This window comes from Halichoerus grypus, chromosome 7, assembly GCF_964656455.1.
Source record: "Halichoerus grypus chromosome 7, mHalGry1.hap1.1, whole genome shotgun sequence".
NCBI classification, from domain to species: Eukaryota; Metazoa; Chordata; class Mammalia; order Carnivora; family Phocidae; genus Halichoerus; species Halichoerus grypus.
Window position 1 is genome coordinate 27,419,530 of NC_135718.1, and position 18,759 is coordinate 27,438,288.

The 18,759-nt window shown below is 52.9% G+C and overlaps 1 protein-coding gene across 4 annotated transcripts; it reads right to left on the bottom strand.

Moving 5' to 3' along the window:
* Positions 1–546: 546 nt before the first annotated feature.
* Positions 547–15,483, bottom strand: KAZALD1 (Kazal type serine peptidase inhibitor domain 1). Of its 4 annotated transcripts, none has more exons than XM_078077208.1 (6): positions 14,114–15,031; positions 13,158–13,714; positions 11,908–12,068; positions 11,681–11,828; positions 11,396–11,490; positions 547–589 (listed from the first exon to the last, which is right to left on the bottom strand). In XM_078077208.1, exons 2-5 carry the CDS (start codon positions 13,660–13,662, stop codon positions 11,396–11,398), a joined length of 909 nt encoding a protein of 302 aa, XP_077933334.1. In that variant the 5' UTR covers positions 13,663–13,714; positions 14,114–15,031; the 3' UTR covers positions 547–589. The 4 variants fall into 4 exon arrangements, with proteins under 4 accessions (XP_077933334.1, XP_035920927.1, XP_035920925.1 ...); XM_036065034.2 differs by lacking the exon at positions 547–589 and adding an exon at positions 5,637–6,645; XM_036065032.2 differs by lacking the exon at positions 547–589 and adding an exon at positions 15,041–15,483 and having other exon boundaries at positions 10,657–11,490; positions 14,114–14,239.
* Between the last annotated feature and the right edge of the window lie 3,276 nt (positions 15,484–18,759).

Sequence of the window (18,759 nt, forward strand, 5' to 3'; positions counted from 1 at the left end):
TATGGCATTACGATGGGTCTCCAGTGGACCCAGTCTTACAGGCAATGGGAAGCAGGAAAGTAATATGACAAAAGTCATTGCCTACCTAGACAAGAGTGGCAGAGAAGTGGAAGGAGGAGTTGAAGGGAGGAGAAATGCAGAGCAGGGAGGCTAGTGTGGGAGCCTGTTGTCCCTCAAGCCTAATGACATTGGTGGGAATTGCTGATGGGCTGAACAGGAATCAGAGATGAGGAGGGACAGCATGGCCATATAATTTGTCTAATCCAGAATGGTTTTGAGCATGAAAAGAGTACTATTAATCATTTTACTAGGATAGTAGACATACAGTGGACAATCCTGGGCAAATCTGGACACACAGACGCCTTGGCCAGAGATGACCCCTGGTGTGGCACTTGCGCAACAGGACGTACCAGGTGATGCTGACCAAGCCAGCAGTCTGGGAGGCAGAGCGGCAGGACAGAAGGGAGGGGATAATGAGCTTGGAATTGGACTTACTGAGTTCGAAGTGTTTGGAGACATTTACCTGGAAATGACCAGCAGATCACTGTCTTCCAAGCATCCATGGGCCCTTGCTTGGAAATGTTTCAAGCTTGAAAGAAAAGTCCAAGTTAGATATACAGTGAGTGTCTTTGGACCCAGTAATGTCATTTTTAGAAATCTGAATCTCAGAAATACTCATTCTTGTGCAAAATGACATATATTTAAGGAGGCTCACTGTGGCATTGTTTGTAAGAGACAAACTTGGGAATAACATAAAGGCCCACCAATAAGGAATTGGTTAAATCTATTATGGAGTACCATGTAAAATATATCTATATGCATTCAGGTATATCCTTATATGCTGGCCTGGAAAATATCTCTAGTGAAGAGAACAAATAATAAAATAGTAGTATGGCATGATAAATCTATGTAATAATTGTTTTTAAACCTAATTTGTGTACGTGTCTGTTTGACTGAATGTATGTGGTGAATATATAAAAGACCTGGAAGAATACACACCAAATTGTTAAGAGCAGTAACTTATAGAGAAGAGGGTAGGATTAGAGGGAAAGAGGGAAGAGGGGTTTTTCCTTCTTACTCTACACATTTCTCGATTGTTTGAAATTCTATAATCATATATTCATGTACTACATTTTAAAAATAAAAACGATAAAAAGGACTCTTAAAGACAGAGGAGGAGGTACCTTATGAAGGTGATGGGGGAAGCTCTGGGGGAGAGAGCCGGGATTGGGGCTGGAACATGAGGACTGTACCCACAGAAAGGGAGCTAGGAGAAAGAAGGCAAGGCCAGAGTGTGCCTGGGGAAAGTGGAACTCATTTCTGACCTCCAAGGCTGAGAGAGACAGACTCTGCACTCCACACGTGAGGCTGCCTAACCATTCCCTCCAAACTCCAAGCCTCCCCCTCAGCAGGACTGAGTTTAAACAAGAGCCCAGCTTTCTTCCAGGGCCCCTGATGTGTCCTAGATGACCTACTGCTGTTCCAGGCCCCATGCTGTTAGAGAAAAGCCCACTTCTTTCTTCAGTGCCACACTTGCCTAGAAGACCAGCTCAATCAGAGGCACCACATGGCTCTGGATGACCCAGCGCCCCCCACCAGGTGGCCCCAGCCCAGGCGGCCCTGGCTTCCTGCTTCTCTCCTCTCCCCTCATGCTTCCAAAATGCCCAGCACTTCCCCAGGTGAAGAAAATAATAGCCAGGAATTAATTTCCTCTTGGAGGAGGGCTGTGTGTTTGGGGGGTGGGGGGTGAAATCCAAGGGACAAATGGCAGCAGTGACTCACAGGGGCTCCTCCCCTGGGGAGACGGAACTGACAGACTAGGGTGTGGGATGCCTCGAGGCCATTTCCTGACAGGGCTGTCAGCACGTTTCACTCCTCACTCTCCACATGAGTCCCCTGCAGCTGAGCTGAGCCTTATTTCTCTCTCTTCACCTTTCCTGGCTCTCTTCTGTTTCCAATGCTCCCTCTCCCCATTTGGCAAGTCTTTTCCAGTGCTAGCTTTCTGCCTTAGTGCTCCACTCTCCAGCTCTGCTAGGCTTTCTTCTTTTCCTTTTAACAGAAACACATAGAGTCAGCTTTTCTGTTGGGGTGCCCTGGCCCCAGGCTCCTTCCCAACCACAGCAAATTTTATAGATGATTGGGAGTCCAGGGATGCACAGGGATGCAAGGAGGGCTGGGAGGTGGAGAGGGAGGGGAGAGCAAGTGAGCAGGCCAGCTAGTGAGCACCTTTGGGGCTGCCTATATGCTGCTCAGGGGCAGGAGGGAGCACGTGTAAGGGAGGTGGGAGCGCGTCTGAGCCTGTTAATGGTCCTCAGGTCTTAGAAGATCACGAGACATCAGGATGGGCAGTATCTATAGTTTGTCTCATCCGTCCTCCCCGCCCCCACTTTATAAATGAGCAAGCTGCGAGGTCCAGAGAGGTTAAATGCCTTATCTTCCATCATGCAGCTAGCTAAAACTGGTTCTGTTGGCAGAACCGGGATGAGAACCAGGGATGCTGACTCGTGGACAATGCCGTGTCCCCAGTTCTGTCAGAGACTTTAGAGAAAAGGTCCTATTTCTCAGACACTGTAGATGACAGATTTGACTAACAACTTCTCAAAGAGATGGAAAAAGCTAGATTCCCCTGGCCCTCAGGCTGCCCGGGGGGAAAGGCAGGGCCCTGTCTCTCTACACCCCCAGCAGGCCAGCAGTGACAGCACCACCTCTCCTTCCGGTCCTGACTGTTGACTGTTTCCCAGCTCCTTCCTGGGGACACCTCGGACGCACAGCAGTCTGTCTGGGAATACTCCACATCCAAATTCATCTCCTTGGCTGCAGACAACTCTTGCCTGACCCTGAGTCCCACCTGCTTCATGGGAGGACCTAGCCCAAGACAAATTTGTCTTCTGTTTATCTAAGCTCTGATTCCAGCCACCCCACCCTAAGGCTTTTGATTTTTTTTGTTTTTACTTTTAAGAAGCGTCCTCTGTCTCCCACCCCAAATCTGGAGAGCTTTTAATCCAGGGTCCCTTGGCATTGGAGTCACTTGTCTCTCCAGGAATAACACAAGACCCTCCCCCTTCACTAATTAGAACAAAAATTAATCCTTAACATAAGCTCTAGCCATTTGCCATAAATGTGAAATATCAGCATGGCCACTCCCAGGGCTACATGGCCCAAAGCCCTCTCATCCTCCCAGTCTCGGTCTCTGAGCTAAACTAGCAGACAGAGGAATCTCCCTCCCCACACCACTGTGCCCCAGATCCCGCCCCCCAGAGCTTCCCGAGGGGCCTGAACTCGAGGACACGAGGGGGAGCGGTGAGTCGGTGAGCACACTAGGCTCTCTCCCATTCTTTTAATGGTCTCTCCCAAATGCCCACCATTCCCCGGGAAGAGAGAGTGGAAAGAAGGGTGTGGAAAAGAGGTTGGCAGGGCAATAAAAATGTCAGGGCCTTTCCTCTCAGCTCTCTTCCCTCTCAATCCTCTCCCGCTTTCTCCCTTCGCCCCTCTCCATCTCCTCCCTTCCCTCCCTCTTTCCCTCCCGCAGACCCCACTGCAGCCACGGCCAAGAAGGCGGCATTTGGGGTATGAGGCGGGAGAGGTTAATTATTGCTCCCCCGCCCCCACGCCCCCCCCCCCACAAGATGTATCTGACTGTCAGAAGGGGTGACAGATGAAGACAAAGTACAGGTACGGCTCTGCAAACCCGGCCCTCCATGTACCAGCCAGGGGTGGGAGTGGAGGGGGGGCGCGCTACCGAAGTTTTAACCCCTCCGATGCCGATCCACACAGCCAGGCGGGGCGGGGCGAGTTGGGGAAGCCAGGGTTAGAACCTGGGTCCCAGCCCATTCGCCGCGCCCCGGAGACCTGTTGGCCTTCTCTGGCCCTGCAAGGGTCATCTGAGGGGGAAGGGGAGGTGAAAGGGAGGCAGGGAGTAGCTCTCTCTGTCCCAGAGGCTGCAGAATCAAGGCCACAAGCAGTCATCCCAAGATCACTACAGGTGCAGAGAAAGGGACTCGTGGGGTGGCCTGGAGGATGGGTAGATTTGGGGGCCCAGGAACCCCAATGAGAGAGAGACTTCCAGGACTCCTCCACCTTCTCCATGACAATGTCCCCCCTTCACCCAAGTCTGTTCCCAGCGTCCTGGTCAGGGTGTGCTTGGTGTTTGAGAATGAGAGTTGTGTGTTTGAACTTGTGTGTACTTGCGATGATGTAACTCCATAGGCTCGGAAGGACTTGAATATGGTGTGTGTGTGTGTGTGTGTGTGTGTGTGTGTGTATGCACACACAAAACCACAATGCTTAAGGGGCGTCTGCAGGTATCTGCAAGAGTGCCTGTACTGTGAGCACACTATGTTGTGAATGTTTGTGCCTGGATGGAGAGCTTTGGCCTGCAGGCATGGCTGTGGGGAAGGAGGTCTTCAGGACAGCGTGATGTGTGCTTGCAAGTGCTGAGGTGTCTATGTCCAGGAGGGTGTGGACAAGGCTCGTCTTTCCCTGGGTACACAATGTGTGCCTGTGTGAGGGGATGTGTGTAGACATTGCTGTTGGTGCGAACGTGAGCACGATTGCGTCTGTGTGCGCATGCGTGCGCACACGTGCTGGCCCGAAGCTGCCCGTCTCTTGCCTCGCTGGCATCCCTCCCTTTCCTGACTCTCTTCTCTCCATAAGCAAACGAGGTAAAATAATTACTTTTCCACTTAAATGCCCCATGTTCAAGCCAGAATGAAAACAAAGTGATTTAATAAAATTGTCTTTAAAGGGGAAAAGAGGAAAATAAACGTCTGCTCTGCTCCTCTCCCTGGTGTTCAGGGAGGCCCCAAGCCCTTCAAAGTTAATTAAAACAGGAACTAAAACCACAGAATAGTCTACCAACCCTTTTCCCATCTCCACTTTAAAGGTAAGGCAGCCCCCAGAAGCCCTGCCTTTGGCCAGGAACTTGAGGCTCCCCTGTTCTCAGGCTCGGGTGCACCCTGAGACCAACCCTCATCCCTGGCAGGCACCCGGGGCCTTCCTGCAGCCATGCCTAGGGGAGGAAGCTTTGTTCCTTTCCTCCTCCCAAAGAGTCATGAAAGGCCTTGTCTGGACATTTGAATTCCTTGATGGACACTGGTCCCCATCAGAAGCTTCCGGCCCTTGCTTCCTCCCAGGACATAGCCTGCCCCTCCCCACAGGTCCCCTGAGTCCCCAGCTGCTCTGAGCTTTATCTGTCTTCACTGACCCCCTGGCCTGGTCCTCAGCTCCAGCTCAGCCCAGTTCCGGCTGCTTCCGCCTGGTCTGTATCTGTTCCCCATCAGAGGCCCCATTGGAGCTCCAGCCCTTCAGCAGCCCAGATAAAAGAGATGGATGGAGGTGAGTTTGGGGGATGCCCCTCCCTGCAAGCACGGAGCTAGAGCCCTGGGCTGTGACAGGGGCTCCCTGAGGAGGGCTGAGGGTGAGGGTGAAGACTGCCAAGTTCTCTGGAAACCCAGTTCCTACCCATCCCCACCCTGCCTTAGCCTTTTCCCTCCTCCAAAGGCCCAATTCCTAAGGCCTCCTCCAGGCAGGCACCAAGACTGCGATCACCCCATCCTCCAACACACACTTCAGCAGAAAGCTCAGTACTAGGTACCCCACCCCCATCTCCATGCAGCTTACCTGCCCAGAAACAGTAGTAGAAAAATGACCATTTATTGAACACCTTTTGTATTCCAGATACATTGCTTATAAGATCTCTACTGTCATCACAACCCCTACAGAGGAAGTTTTATATTATTTTTCAGAGGAGGACACAGAAGAAGGGAAGCCAAGAAAATCACCCAGGGTATGCACTTAGAAAGCCGTAGAACTGACATTCAGTACAGGTTTGAATGTCAGTGATGTGCCCTGGCCAGGCTGTCCTTGACCTCCGAACCCTAGTTCTGCCCCCAAAGACCTATCATTGGCCTTCAGAGACCACTGCCCCTGAGACCCCCCACCAGGACCCCCAGAACTTAAACCCTTCTGACACCAGTTCACACTGTGGGGGAGGGGCAGGGGGAATGGGGGAGCCAGACTTAGAACCTGGGTCCCTGCAGGGCCAGCTGAGTCCAGGAGGCCTGTGGGGCTTTCTTCAGCCCTGCTTCAGTGATCTGGGATGGGAATGGGGGTGGGAGGTAGGAAATATTTGTCCCTAGGTCCTCAACTCTCATCCTGGAAGACCCCGTCCCTTCTCACAAAGACTCTGTCTCTTCTCCCAGGGACCTCCAGACCCCACTTCAGCACCCTCAAGCCCGTGCTGCCTCCCAAGGCGCTACCCACCAAGGGACAGGTGAGATTTGATTGTGGAGTAGCATTTGTCACCCAAACTGGCTTTCCTAACTGTTCGCCCTGTTTGGAGAGCCTTCAGTCACTCACATGGCAGAGAAGATGTCAAAAAACAAAACAAACAAACAAAAAATCCAGGCCAAGAGCCAACCCATGTCTTCAGCCCCTCCTCCACTCCTCTGACCAGTGGGGACACAGCCCAGGGATCTAAGCCTTCAGCTCTGGGAAGAAAAGAGAGACTGCAAGAAGGGAAGAGAGGCAATGAAGGGACAGAAACCCTGGTTTTAGGGTGAACTAGTCAGGAATGAGGTGTGGCCACAGACCAAGGCTGAGGATGGTACCTGAAGACTTCTGGTCTTGATTGCATCTGGAAAACATCTAGCAAAGGAGGGAAGGAAGGAAGAAATCATTCAGAAGCACCTTTCCTAATTCAGTCCCAGGAATGTGAGGGTGTATGTGGGGAGGGGGAGTCTGTGACCTTTTCCAGGTCCAGGCCTCACCCTTATTTGAACCCCCTGCGCTGAGCCCAAACTGAAAGCTGGTAATGGCAACAGGGCGGGCAGTGGCCCAGGTGGCTGGGATGAGGTTTCATGGTACAGTGGTGTTGGGAGCCGGGCCTCACCTCGCCTACCAGTGAGTCCCCTAAGCCAGGCCAAGCCCTGGAGCCTACACTGTTCTCCTCTGCCACCAGCACATCTGGGACCCAGCCTGAGCAGAGAGAAGATGAAAGAACACAGGGGCCCCAGCATGGAGAAGGAAGGTTGGAGAGAAAGGCAGGGATGACTCCATCTGAGCTGGCCTCCAGGTTCTATCCCGAGACTGCCACCAGAGCCTCTATCTCTGTACCATCCCTGATGCTGACCTCATTCCTCCCCCTGGGCCCCCTCTCTCTCTATCTACCAGCCCATCCCTCCCAGAGTCCTCAAACCACCCTCCATTATCCACAACTGACTCCCAGAGCTCCCACCACTACCTTCCAGACCAGATCCCTCCTAGTCTCTACATGCCCCCACCACTGCCCTCAGAGAACTCATTCCTACCCCCAGCTTCCCAGACCCCATTCCCACTCATCCCAACCATCATCCTTGCCTCCCAAGATGCTTTGCATTGAGATGTGAGAGTAACATCATTAACATCTCATTACCCTGTGGATTTCCATAGAGGTTCACCCGTTTAGAAAGAATCTAGTCATTCAGAGGGCTGAAGAAGTGACCAAAATACATCCCAGAAGGTAATCAGCCTATGTCTCCAGCCTCTTTCTCTCTGCCTTAAGATGCCTGCACACTTAGAATAGAGTCCTAAGTGATGGGACCTGAACTTTTGAGCAAAAAAGAGCTCAAGGAATCTCCAAGTCCACCAGAGGAGGGTTTAAGCCTGTCTGCCCCTCACATGTGTAGAAAGAGTTACACATACATGTGCACATAATCCTGTACACACACACATATATAATTATTCTAAGTATATGTACATTCACATGCACACGTTAAAACAGAATGTAAGCTCTGTAAGGTCAGGGACAACGTGTTTTTCTGTGATGTATCTCCAGTTCCTACAACAATGTTGGCACATGACAAATATTTGTTGAAAGAAGGGCACATAATGGAACACATACTTGCAAGTAAATGTATACATACAGCTATATACATGTATAACTATACGTCATCTCTACAATGCTTATGCACATATATGTATCTACGTGGTTATCCACACACACACATATGCTTTTAGATAATCCACATGTATAACACATGTTGTTATGTATGTACATAAATGTACACATACCTCGTATACAACACATGTAAGCACATGCACAGAACTACTATGAACATATTGATATTACACGTCACACACAGATATCACACATATACTACACATACATGTGCACATTCACATACATAAATGAATATAAACGGAAGCATCTTTTTACTCAAATTTTTCCAATTTAACTGTCTTAAGGCCCCCTGGCCCAGGCCTGGCTGCCACAACCAGAAACATCCACCAGATGGCACTCTTCTGCCACTTCCCGTGCTCCCAAGCTTGGCCAGGGGTGTCGCCAGAGCTGTCGCCCCTTTCGGCCGAGGCACAAAACTTGCGGAGCCGGTGTACCTCAGGAGCTTCCCTCTCATTCCCCTACCCAGCAGGGCGGTGGGCGTGTCCTTGGTTCCCCAAATCTGCAATCTCGGCCCCCTCCCAAATCGGGCTAATCCTCTCGGGCCTCCAGGCTTCTGCTGGAGGGGCGGACTCCCCCTCCGGGCCCCAGTACTGCTCAGCCCTCAAATCCACCCGTGTTTATCAGTGAGCCAAGAGTTGGGCTTCACCCAGACTCTCTCGATTCAGAACAGCGCGGCTCAAGGACCTTTACTAGGAGCCTTCCTAGTAATAAGCAGTCCGATTCCCCACGAAGGCGGAGGAGGGAGTCAGGGTCATTCGTACACACCTGGACACACAGCCCCCCAACCCCGGCGTACTCCCGACATCCTGCCCTGGACGGCGAGCTGGGGTCAGCCAAAAGCGGAGGGAATGACCGGACCCTGGGACCTAGTACCCTCGGCTAGGGAGGGGCTGGTCCCTGTTAACCCCTCCTGCACCAGTACAGTGTAGACTCCCGATCTCTGGTTCGGAGTCGAAAGGAAGGGCATTCGCTCATCTTAAGCAAACCACTTAAAATCCCGGAGCTGGGGGAAGGGAGATGGGACAGAGGTCCTCCCGCCTCCCTGCCTAGGCCACTCCGAGTCAGCTCTCCTGAAACCTCACATTTCGGGTGTGAGCAGCCTCGAACGAAAGACGCAGGGAAAGCTTGAAAACCCGTGGGGAGGCGAGGCCGGGAGTTCTGGTAGCGGCTCAGCTTCCCCTCCCCTTCCCCTCTCTTCCCCCCCGGGAGCAGCGGGAAATTATTTATTAAAACGCCGCCCGCGCTCTCATTTATTTGCGGTGAATAATCCTCGGCATCGCCGCGCGTTTATTAAACCTTTCCCGTCCCCGCATTACTTTAATAATAAATCGCGTGTCACTTTCCAGCGACGTTATTAAAGCCCGTCTGCCGAGCAGAGGCGGGGAGGGGGCGGGGTGTGAAGCAGCGGGGATTCCTTCTATTCCAGGCTGTGGGGCCGGAACCATCAGGGCCAGGAGGGGGAAACTGAGGCTGTAAGGAGCCGGCACTCGAATACTCTACAAAGTCTGCAAAAGCGATCAAGGAGTACGGACTCCCGGGGGTGCGTGTGACCCTCCTTGGGTCAGGTGGAGCCTCTACGCCGCAGGTGGGCACGGTAGTATCAATAGACCCGTCAGGGGGCGCCTTCGAGCACAGCTGGGCGGGAGTCCCCGGCGAAGAACTAGCCAGGGTCGAACAACCCATACCACGTCCCCTCTTCCAGTGCGGAGTAGACCGCCTTCTGGTCCGGACGCCAAAAACACGACCCCCCCCCCCCCATCCCTGGCACACCGCTCACATCCCTACTCCGCTTCCGCGGTCGTCTTGGAATTCACCCCAAGTATCGAACCCGCTCGAGCTGCCGAGCGCAGGTCTTGGGGCCGCCGGGCTCTAGACAGGACTAGTCAACGAGAGCTGTCCTCTGGCTTAGCCTCTGGAGGAGCCCTACAGTCCCGCGGGAGGGGCGGCCAAGCCCTCGGGTGGGGATTCCGGACCACTCCCCTCCCAAGAGCCCGGGCTCCCTGCCTTGGGCCCCAGAGGACAAGCTCAGACAACTGAGCCAACTGCAATCTCTCCTGCGGTGGCGCCAGACTCTGGGCGGGGCCGGGCGCGTAGGAGACTGTCGCCATCCACACACAAGATCTTGGCCTCCCGAACTTAAGTTTTCATTTTCTGCTTCACTCAGTCAATAAACACTGGGCTTCACCCAGTAGGCTAGGTACAGCGAGCGTGGAGAGAGGTGTGGGGAGCCAGGAACTGCGGCTCTGGCAGTGACCCCCAGCCAGAGAGGACAGCTCATAGTTGGCAGATAAGGAAACAGGCTTACCTGACTTTGGGTTCAGCAAGAAAATGGGTGGATTCCTAAGGGAATCCTAGGGTGCAGCCCATACTCGTGGCCAAGCTTCTCCCCTCCTTCATCCAGTTTGTGCTTTTACACTGGGACCCTACCCACACCAACCTGGTTCCCCACCTGCAGGGGCAGGCAATCTAACTCTAGTCCAGCCCAAATGGAGTGCAGACCGGGAGAATACCCTCCCTCCAAACAGATGGCTTCAGACTTCCTCCCTAGAGGGCAGGGTAGGCCCCAGCTCAAACTTCCTCTCCATACATCTGGCAGGCATGTGCTTAGGGAGCAGGACCTACAGCTTCTGGAAACCAGTGCCCTTCTACCATGGAAAGCCTCCCAGGGAAATGTGGTCTTCATGTGCACACCTGCATGAACCACCTGTGCATCTGTGTCTGTTTGTTCAGAAATCTTTATTGCGTACCAACTGTGCCTAGTCCTGTTCTAGGAACTGCCCAATATAAAAAACAGTCCTGGCCTCAAATTTTTCAGAAGGACAGAAGTTAGACATGACCAAATGCCCATCTTACTGCACTGACCTAAACCATGCTCCATTATGTTTTTCCAGACAACAAATGGCCAACAGCAAAGAGGACTGCAGTTAGTAAGTACAACTGGAACTTAGGTGAGGGGAGGAATTTCTAGAAGGTGAGCTTCGAGGAGGGTAAACTGAGGCTAGGCAAAGGTGAGGGACTAGAAAAATCACAGCAGGAGTTGTGGCAAAGGGTAGATCGGAAGACTGGCTGAGCAGGGCTGGAGGGAAGACTGGCAGGAAAGTGGAGGATCCCGGCCGCCTCTTTGTGTCTGCTCTGCACTCCCCCCCCCACCCCTGCATACTCCCACCCAGCCTAGGGTCCAGCAGGCAGCTGCTGTCTTCTGCCTGGTTGCTCCACGTTGGAGACTGTCCCAGCCAGGGCATCTCCTCCATGGGCCCCTTTGCTTCCCACTTCCCCTAGCCTCTGCCTCTCTCCTTACCCTCTACCAACTTTTGTCTCCCTACTTACCACCACCATGTCTCTCCTATTAAGGGCATTAAAGCAATGAAAGGGCCCTGCTCCCCGTTTTAGGTCTTTTCAAGAGCAGGGATGACTACTATCCCCACTCACCCACCCCCATAGGCCAGGGCTGCAGACCTAGTAGTAATCCTCGCCCTCTTCACTCTCAGCCTCCTCCTCAGGAACCAGATGCAGGGATGGCAGCTGGGGGATGCCTGTGGAGTTCAGCTGGTCTGCAAACACATGTGGGTAAAGGAGAGAGAAAAGGAAAGAGGGGCTGTCAGTCCCCCTAGGCTGGGAGAAAGCCATACTTGCCTGTGCGCCCACATGCACATACGCACATGGACACACATTCAAGGGCCTCACTCCACCACCAGTCCCCCCCGCCCCCACAGGTCCCCAGAGTCCAGGGTTCACCCTTACCTGGTGTGAGCACTGTCAGGCTAGCTGGGGCCTCGACCTGGCCCAGAGCATTGCGGGCCAGGCAGCGGTAGATACCTTCATCGCTGGGACGCACAGCCTGGATCTGCAGCCAGCCTGTCACCTCAAACCTCTGGGGTCCACCCCTGAACTGGAGCCAGAGGAGGGGTCAGCAGGGTCCTTCTAGGGGGACCCTGGGCTGCCCAAAGGAGGCCTCTCCTCTCTCCTACCTGCACTGAGATGTGGGGATCATCCCCTGGTAGCTGAATGTCCAAGCCGTCCTTCCTCCACTCGATGGATGCCATGGGGTAGGCAAACACCTCACAGCCAAAGATCACATCCTGCCCCGTCACGTTCCAAATGTCATAGGGGTGCAACACGATCTGGGGCTCTGGGAACGGAGGTGGGAGGCCTGAGAACGGGGTGGTACATCCGGCCCCACAAGCAGCCCATATATGAACCATCATGCATGTGTTTGTGGGGAAAGACAATCAACGCGGGGGTGTATGCACATCCATACACGTGACTTGACAGGTACACACGGGTACATATAAATGTAGGTACAGGTACACACACGGTACAAACTCAGAAGTGGCGAGGTACATGCAGACAGATGCCACAGCTTGGCAGCCACACTCCATCCCTCATAGCTCCCCTGTCCTCATTCCACCCTCTAGGCCCCTATCCTGCTATACTTGTAACCAAAACCTCCCCCTACCCTCCCCCCTTCCTAACCAGGTCCAGTTGCCAAGGACCCGAAGAGCAGCCCTCCCCCAGAGAACCTGAAACCAGATCTGGGCAGCGGGCAGAAAGCCGGCAGTTGTGGGGTAGAGTGTTGGGACCCCGCCGGTGTTTGTTTTCCTGGCAGCCCCAGCCAGGCCAAATCCCTCAAAGGGGCTCAGGAAGTGAAAGTGACTAACGCTGCCAAAGGAAACCTGAGGCCTGAATGGCCCTCAGATCCCTGGGATGGGAGGGAGGGGCTGGAAGAGCCCCCTCCTTCACGAATCCTGAGGCACGGAAGAAACAGAAGGGAGGTGGGGAGACTGGGCTAACAGCTTGCTCTACGAATCGAATCCCAATCCGCCCAAGAGAAACCCGATTGCATCTCTCTGGAAGCCAAGTCTCATTGCCTGGGCTCCAGCGGTCTGGGCAAAGTCTGGGAGTCTCTTCGCTCTCTCAGTTTTGAGACCAATCATTGGCTCTGTGCCTGCTCCCTCAGAGGGTTGGTCCCTGCCAGCCGGGTCTGGAGCTTTCACGTGCCTCGGGGCACACAGCTTGCCGACAGAGCTCGGACCCGCACCTTGCGACGCCGGTCTCTGCGGACCAGCGGCGAGAGCGGGCTCTTATACTGGACTCGAGGACTCCCCGGCCTCATCTTTTTCTCTCCGCCGGCCAGAGACCAATCCAGTCGGAGTCGGGGAGCAATGCCTCGGGTGTCTCAAGTGCCCCAAGTGCCGGGGGTAGGGCGGGCCGTGCGTACCCGATTCGCAGGGCCCCGGGTGCGCCACCGTGAGGTTGGCGTCGGGCCGAGCGCGGGCCGCCTCCTGCAGGCGGCAGATCTGCGCGTAGGTGCGGCCGTCCGATCCGCAGAGCGGGCGCTGCGAGCGGCAGGCACACAGAGGCTCCGGCACCTCTCCGCGGCTCAGGTCGCCGCCCGCGTCCAACCGGCACTCAAGCTGCTCGCCGCAGCGCCCGTAGAAGTGGGCGCTGGGGTCCAGGTCGCAGAGCTGGCCCTCGAGGTTGGCGCACTCCCAACAGCAGCCGCACGCGTCGCGCACCCGGCCGGCCAGGCAGCCCCACGGCTCGGCGCACTCTTCTGGCCGGCAGGGAGCGCAGCCCTCGCCCTCCGCCAGCAGCCGCAGCCAGCCGCGCCGCAGGTAATCGGGGCCTGGGGACGGCGGCGCGCCTGTCGGGGGCGGCGTCCGCACCAGCAGCAGCAGCAGTAGCGAGGGCAGCGCCAGGGCAGCGGCGGGCGGCTGTGGCATGGTTAGCTGGAAGCCCTGCGAGCACTCCGGGCATCAGCGCGATCGTGGCACCCTGCCGGCGAGGGAAGCCAGGACGGGAGGTCAGAAGCAACCTCACTGCTCCTGGTACCAAAGTCTGACCCGAGCACTGCCCCCTCCCCTGCTGCCTTGGAGTCAAGGAGACCCTCAACACAGAGGCATGGTGACTCTCTAGGAGTCATCCAGTTATTGATTGGACTGTGTTTCTGGGGTGGGGGAGAGATGAGAAGAGTAATAAAGCTCAAGCGCCAACACACACACACACACACACACACACACACACACACACACACAACCAGCCGCAGCACCACATACCATCCCACTCTGAAGCTTCCTGCCCTAGAGGTGGATGAGAATTGATGGCCCCAGAACTAAGGAGTTAACAAGGGTGGGAATGGGGAAGAAGTAATGCCCTGGGGCCCAGAGTGCTCACCTAGTGTCAGGACTAAGCCCTTCAGAGCAGCTATGTCTCCGGTCGGAAGAAGCAGGCGGTGGAAAGAAAACAGAGGCCAACAATCGGCTGGGCCTGCCAGCCACCTCTGCTCCGGCTTGAGGATCTCTGAGAGAGCCCACGGACTTGGACTCAGAGAGCAACTCCTCCGCCCCTCTCCCCGCCTCTCGACGTCGCACACAACCCCCTCCCTCCAGTTCTGAAGCTGCCAATTTTATGCAGCCGCACGGGACCCTCCTGAGCCACTTCCCCTGGCTGGGCCAAAGTCACAGTGAGAAGTGAGAAGCCGTAACCAGGCACCGATGCTGGGAGAAGACAAGGGACAGGGTGGGATGGGGGTTGGGAGTAGGGGATATGGGGGTGGCTGGGAAGCTGGAAGAGTTGAGTGAAGGTCGAGGTCTTGTTCCATCGGACTTTACAGTCCCTGGGCTCTGCCAGAGCAGCTGCATAATGGGGAGGCGGCAGGAGCTCTAGTGCCAAGCCGGGTGCTCCTGGAGGGCAGGGCCAACCAACGTAGTCTCCCCGCAGCCCAGGGCCGGCTTCCCCGGGGCTACTGCAGACTTGTCCACCCAGCTTCCCTACCAAGACGCTGACCAGAGACTTGGCGCTTACATCTGCCACCCCACAACTGGCCTCCTCCTCCCTCCCCACATCCGGCAGGTGCTTCAGCCCGCGGGTGAGCGGGTGAGCCGAGTGATTATAGAGGTCCCAGCTGACCAGCAGCCGCAGGGAGAGGTGGGCGGGACGCCTCCCCCGCCGACCTCGCTCCGGGTTGGGATTACGGGTTACATTTGCAAGGCCGGCAGGGCCGGAGGCATTGGGTCTCGCGGCCGCCACCAGCGCCACCGTGGCACTTTGGTTTGGGGGCGGGGAGGAGAGCATTCCCGGAGGCCCGCCCGCCCGCCTTACCGGGGGTCTGCCAGGCCCCGCCCTAGCCTGCCCCAAGCGGCTACAGAAGCCACGCTGCAGTCCAGTTTGCAGGGGGCGGAAGCAGCTTTGCAGCCGGGGAGGTGACGGTATTTAGTCAGTTTCGTCCTAGAAGGACCGGGCCCCCGGCCTAGCGGCCTGGACCTGGGTCTGGGCCTCCTGACCAGTCGCGAAGTTGAGGGCGGGCGACGGCCTCCAGACCGCCCAGGGGGATCGGCTCCGCATGCGTATTGGAGGGCTGGAGAGTCAAAACTCCCGGATGCGGTCCAGGACTCTCCCTCCGGACCTGAACTCAGCCAAGCCCTTTCACTTAGGGGTCCCCTAGCCGCGTGCACGTCACTCCTGGCCAGGGGGACTCTGACGAGGTGGGCGAAAGCAGATACACACAGTCCCCCTGGTCTCCACAACTCAAAGACAGGGAGCGAACTTCACGCGAGATCTCGCAACTGTCGCGAGAATCAGAACAGGAAGTCTAGGAATTCAAAGCAGGAAAGGCCCGCGGGTTTCAAACAGGAAAAAGAGTGGGCGGAGCCAGCGATTGCTGATAGTTGTGGGTAATCCCTTGTCCTTGGCATTGGGGTCAACTGAAGCGTTGACCTAGAGCAGAAGTGAACTGTAAGAGAACTGCGGAAGCCCTGAACAAAACGGGGGAGCGGGGTAGGAAGGAACATGAAATTGCGGAGCTGACCAATGGAGCCACTCAAGGATGTTTCTGGCTCTGAATTACAAAATGCCTTGAGGGTGGAGATCACTTCCAGTATACCAGGCGGAAGCCGTCGGGCATCTCATAATGAATTGTTACCGGCTTCTAAGACTTGGAGCCAGTATTTAAAACAACAAACTCCCCAGACCTAGAAACTCTTCACTTACCCCACTTTATTGTACCGTCTGTTTACTTTCAGTCTTTGCTATGCTCTAAGCGTTTGGTATTAGGAATCGTGCCTAACTCTTCACTGTATCTTGTGCACCTAGCCCTGCGCCTGGCAGCACAGTAAAATCTCGGTAAATATTTGTGGATTAAATATGAAAGACTTCCTGTGTGTGAAAGTCAAGTTTAATTTGGGTTTTCTGAGTCGCTGATTGAAGGCTGGATAGACGGGGAACGAGCGCCCTCTGGTGGGCTTGCGGTTGGTGACAATAACATGACCGTGCATACAGTAGGCACCGAAGATGTTGACTATACAGATCTTTTATTAAGTAAAAATTTGTTCCACATAGTATAAAAATATTTTTTAAATATGTAAAAAACACCACATATTGTAAAAATATTTTTATAAGGGAATTTTTTGCAGAAGACAATTTGAAAGTCTAGATATGTTCCCAGATCCCCATCATCTGACACTATCCATTCAGACTGCAAAACACATTCAGTAACATGTATTCCCATACAATTTTTGCATATTCATACTTTGAAAATGTTGGCTCAGTTTGGGTCATGCAAGACTGTTGGGCCACAAGAAAAGGATTCTCTAGTTTAGATAATGTGAGTACTGCAAGGAGAGAAGCCAGGTGGCAGCAATCCTTTGCATCTAGGTGAGGGAGACTAGATTCAGATGAGGAGAGTGAAGTTAAAATTTCTTGAAGAACAGATAGTCCTGCCTCTTTCTCCTCCCCACCCTTGACTGTAGATGCTTGTACTGGAGAGAGAATGAGATATAGAATGTAGTTTGCTTTCCACTGTGAATCATAGGCTGGAGTTCACAGGTTATCATATCTTCACCTTCTTTCAGCCGCTGACCCATGAAATAATTGTTAAATATAATGACAGAATGAAATGGGTCTTACACAGATGAACAGCATAAGATGAAAAAAGGTGTAAAGGATCAGGGAGTAACTTGGTAAGACATTACTTGGGAAGGGGGCGCCTGGGTGGCTCAGGCTCAGGTCGTGATCCTGGGGTCCTGGGATAGAGCCCGGAATTGCAGGTAGCCTGCTTTTCCCTCCCACTCTGCCTGCCGCTCTCCCTGCTTGTGCTCTCTTTCTCTCTGTCAAATAAATAAAATATTTAAATAAAATAAAATCTTTAAAAAAATTACTTGGGAGGACCACACATTCACTTCATGAACCCTGTTTTGACACAGCTGGTGAAAATAGTGGGGTTGCAATTTTGATGAAGAAGCGGAAGTGAAACAAATGGTCCAAATCGACCCATTAGAAATGGACACAGAAGAACTGTGCTTCCTGTGAACATTAGAATCACTTAAGTCAAAAAAAGCTCAACATAGATAATTGAGATGGAATAGTTTGTAGATACCTACTATAGGTGAACTTAGTCAAAGTGAAAAATATGTATGGAAAGGTAAGGTTAAGTAAAAAGGAGAAGTATATGGATACTCTTTATCATACATATCATCAATAAACACCCTAAGACAGAGGTGCCTGGGTGGCTCAGTCGGTTAAGCGTCTGACTTTGGCTCAGGTCATAATCTCAGAACCCTGGGATCTAGCCGGCTTGGCGGGGAGTCTGCTTGTCCCTCTCCCTTTCCCTCTGCCCCTCCCTCCCACCTCTCCCCCAGGCTCATGCTCTCTCTCAAAAAAAATTAAATAAATAAAATCTTAAAAAAAAAAAAACCACCCAAAGACAATTTGAAATGAGGCAAATGGTTGTGTATAATGCTCACTATTCCTTTATTTTGTAAAATTATTTTCCATAATAAAAAAGTAGAGGCTATTTTTATAGGTAAATTAGGATGTTGAGATAAATTTAGAAAGATGGGCCAGCCAGGTGGGAAGAGAAACATAATTCAGCTACAAATAATGTTACCAAATGAAAGCTGGAATACCCAGGAGACTAGCTGTCTGGAATATCTGTAGGCATTAAGTCAGATTAAATGAGCTTTAAGGCATGCAGAGAAAAATCAGGTGAAAATTTCTTTACTTTACTTTTCCTATATCCAAAGAGTCAACTCTCCCACCCCACCCTCCAGTGTCCCATCCACCTTTGAGATGGAGAATGTAGCTCCATCTGACCTGATAACTTGGCCGTTTTTTGTATTAATAAACTTAGAAAGGATGTTAATTTTTTTTAAAGATTTTATTTATTTATTTGAGAGAAAGAGAGAACAAGCAGGCAGAGGGGGAGAGGAAGAGGGAGAAACAGACTCACTGCTGAGCAGGGAGCCCTATGAGGGGCTCAATCCCAGAACCCTGGGATCATGACCTGAGCTGAAGGCAGACGCTTAACTGACTGAGCCAACTGGGTGCCCCGGAAAGGATGTTTAAATCATTTAGACTCCTTCTACATTTCTTGTTCTCTTTTTGTTTTAACTTTTTTTTCCATTTTGAAGTATAACAGACAAGGAGAAAAGTGCACAAAATAGAGATATAGTTCAATTAATTATTATAAAATGAATACTCATGTGATCATCACCCAGGTCAAGAAATAGAACATTGTTAACTCCCAGAAACCCCCATCATGTCCCATCACAACCATTAATCCCTCCTTTTCCCCCAGATAACCATTTCTAATTCTGTATTTTAATTTTACCTGGTTTTGACCTCTATGTAAATTGCGATACACCTAGGAATGGAATTGCTCCTTCCTGTGATATACATGCACTCAACATTAGTAGTTATTACCAAACCATTTTTCCAAAGTGACTCTATCAATTATAGTCCCCAGCAATTAATGAGAGCTCCCATTGTGCCACATCCTTGTCAACACTTGGTATTGTCAGTCTTTTAAATTTTAGCCATTAAGT

Excerpts from the sequence above, each read along its gene's own strand:
- KAZALD1 (XM_078077208.1), bottom strand. The coding sequence starts at position 13,662 with ATGCCACAGCCGCCCGCCGCTGCCCTGGCGCTGCCCTCGCTACTGCTG. Across the intron at positions 12,069-13,157 it reads CCCGGGGCCCTGCGAATCGG|AGCCCCAGATCGTGTTGCAC; the intron begins GTACGCACGGCC and ends CTCCGTTCCCAG. Across the intron at positions 11,491-11,680 it reads CCTGACAGTGCTCACACCAG|ACCAGCTGAACTCCACAGGC; the intron begins GTAAGGGTGAAC and ends ATGTGTTTGCAG.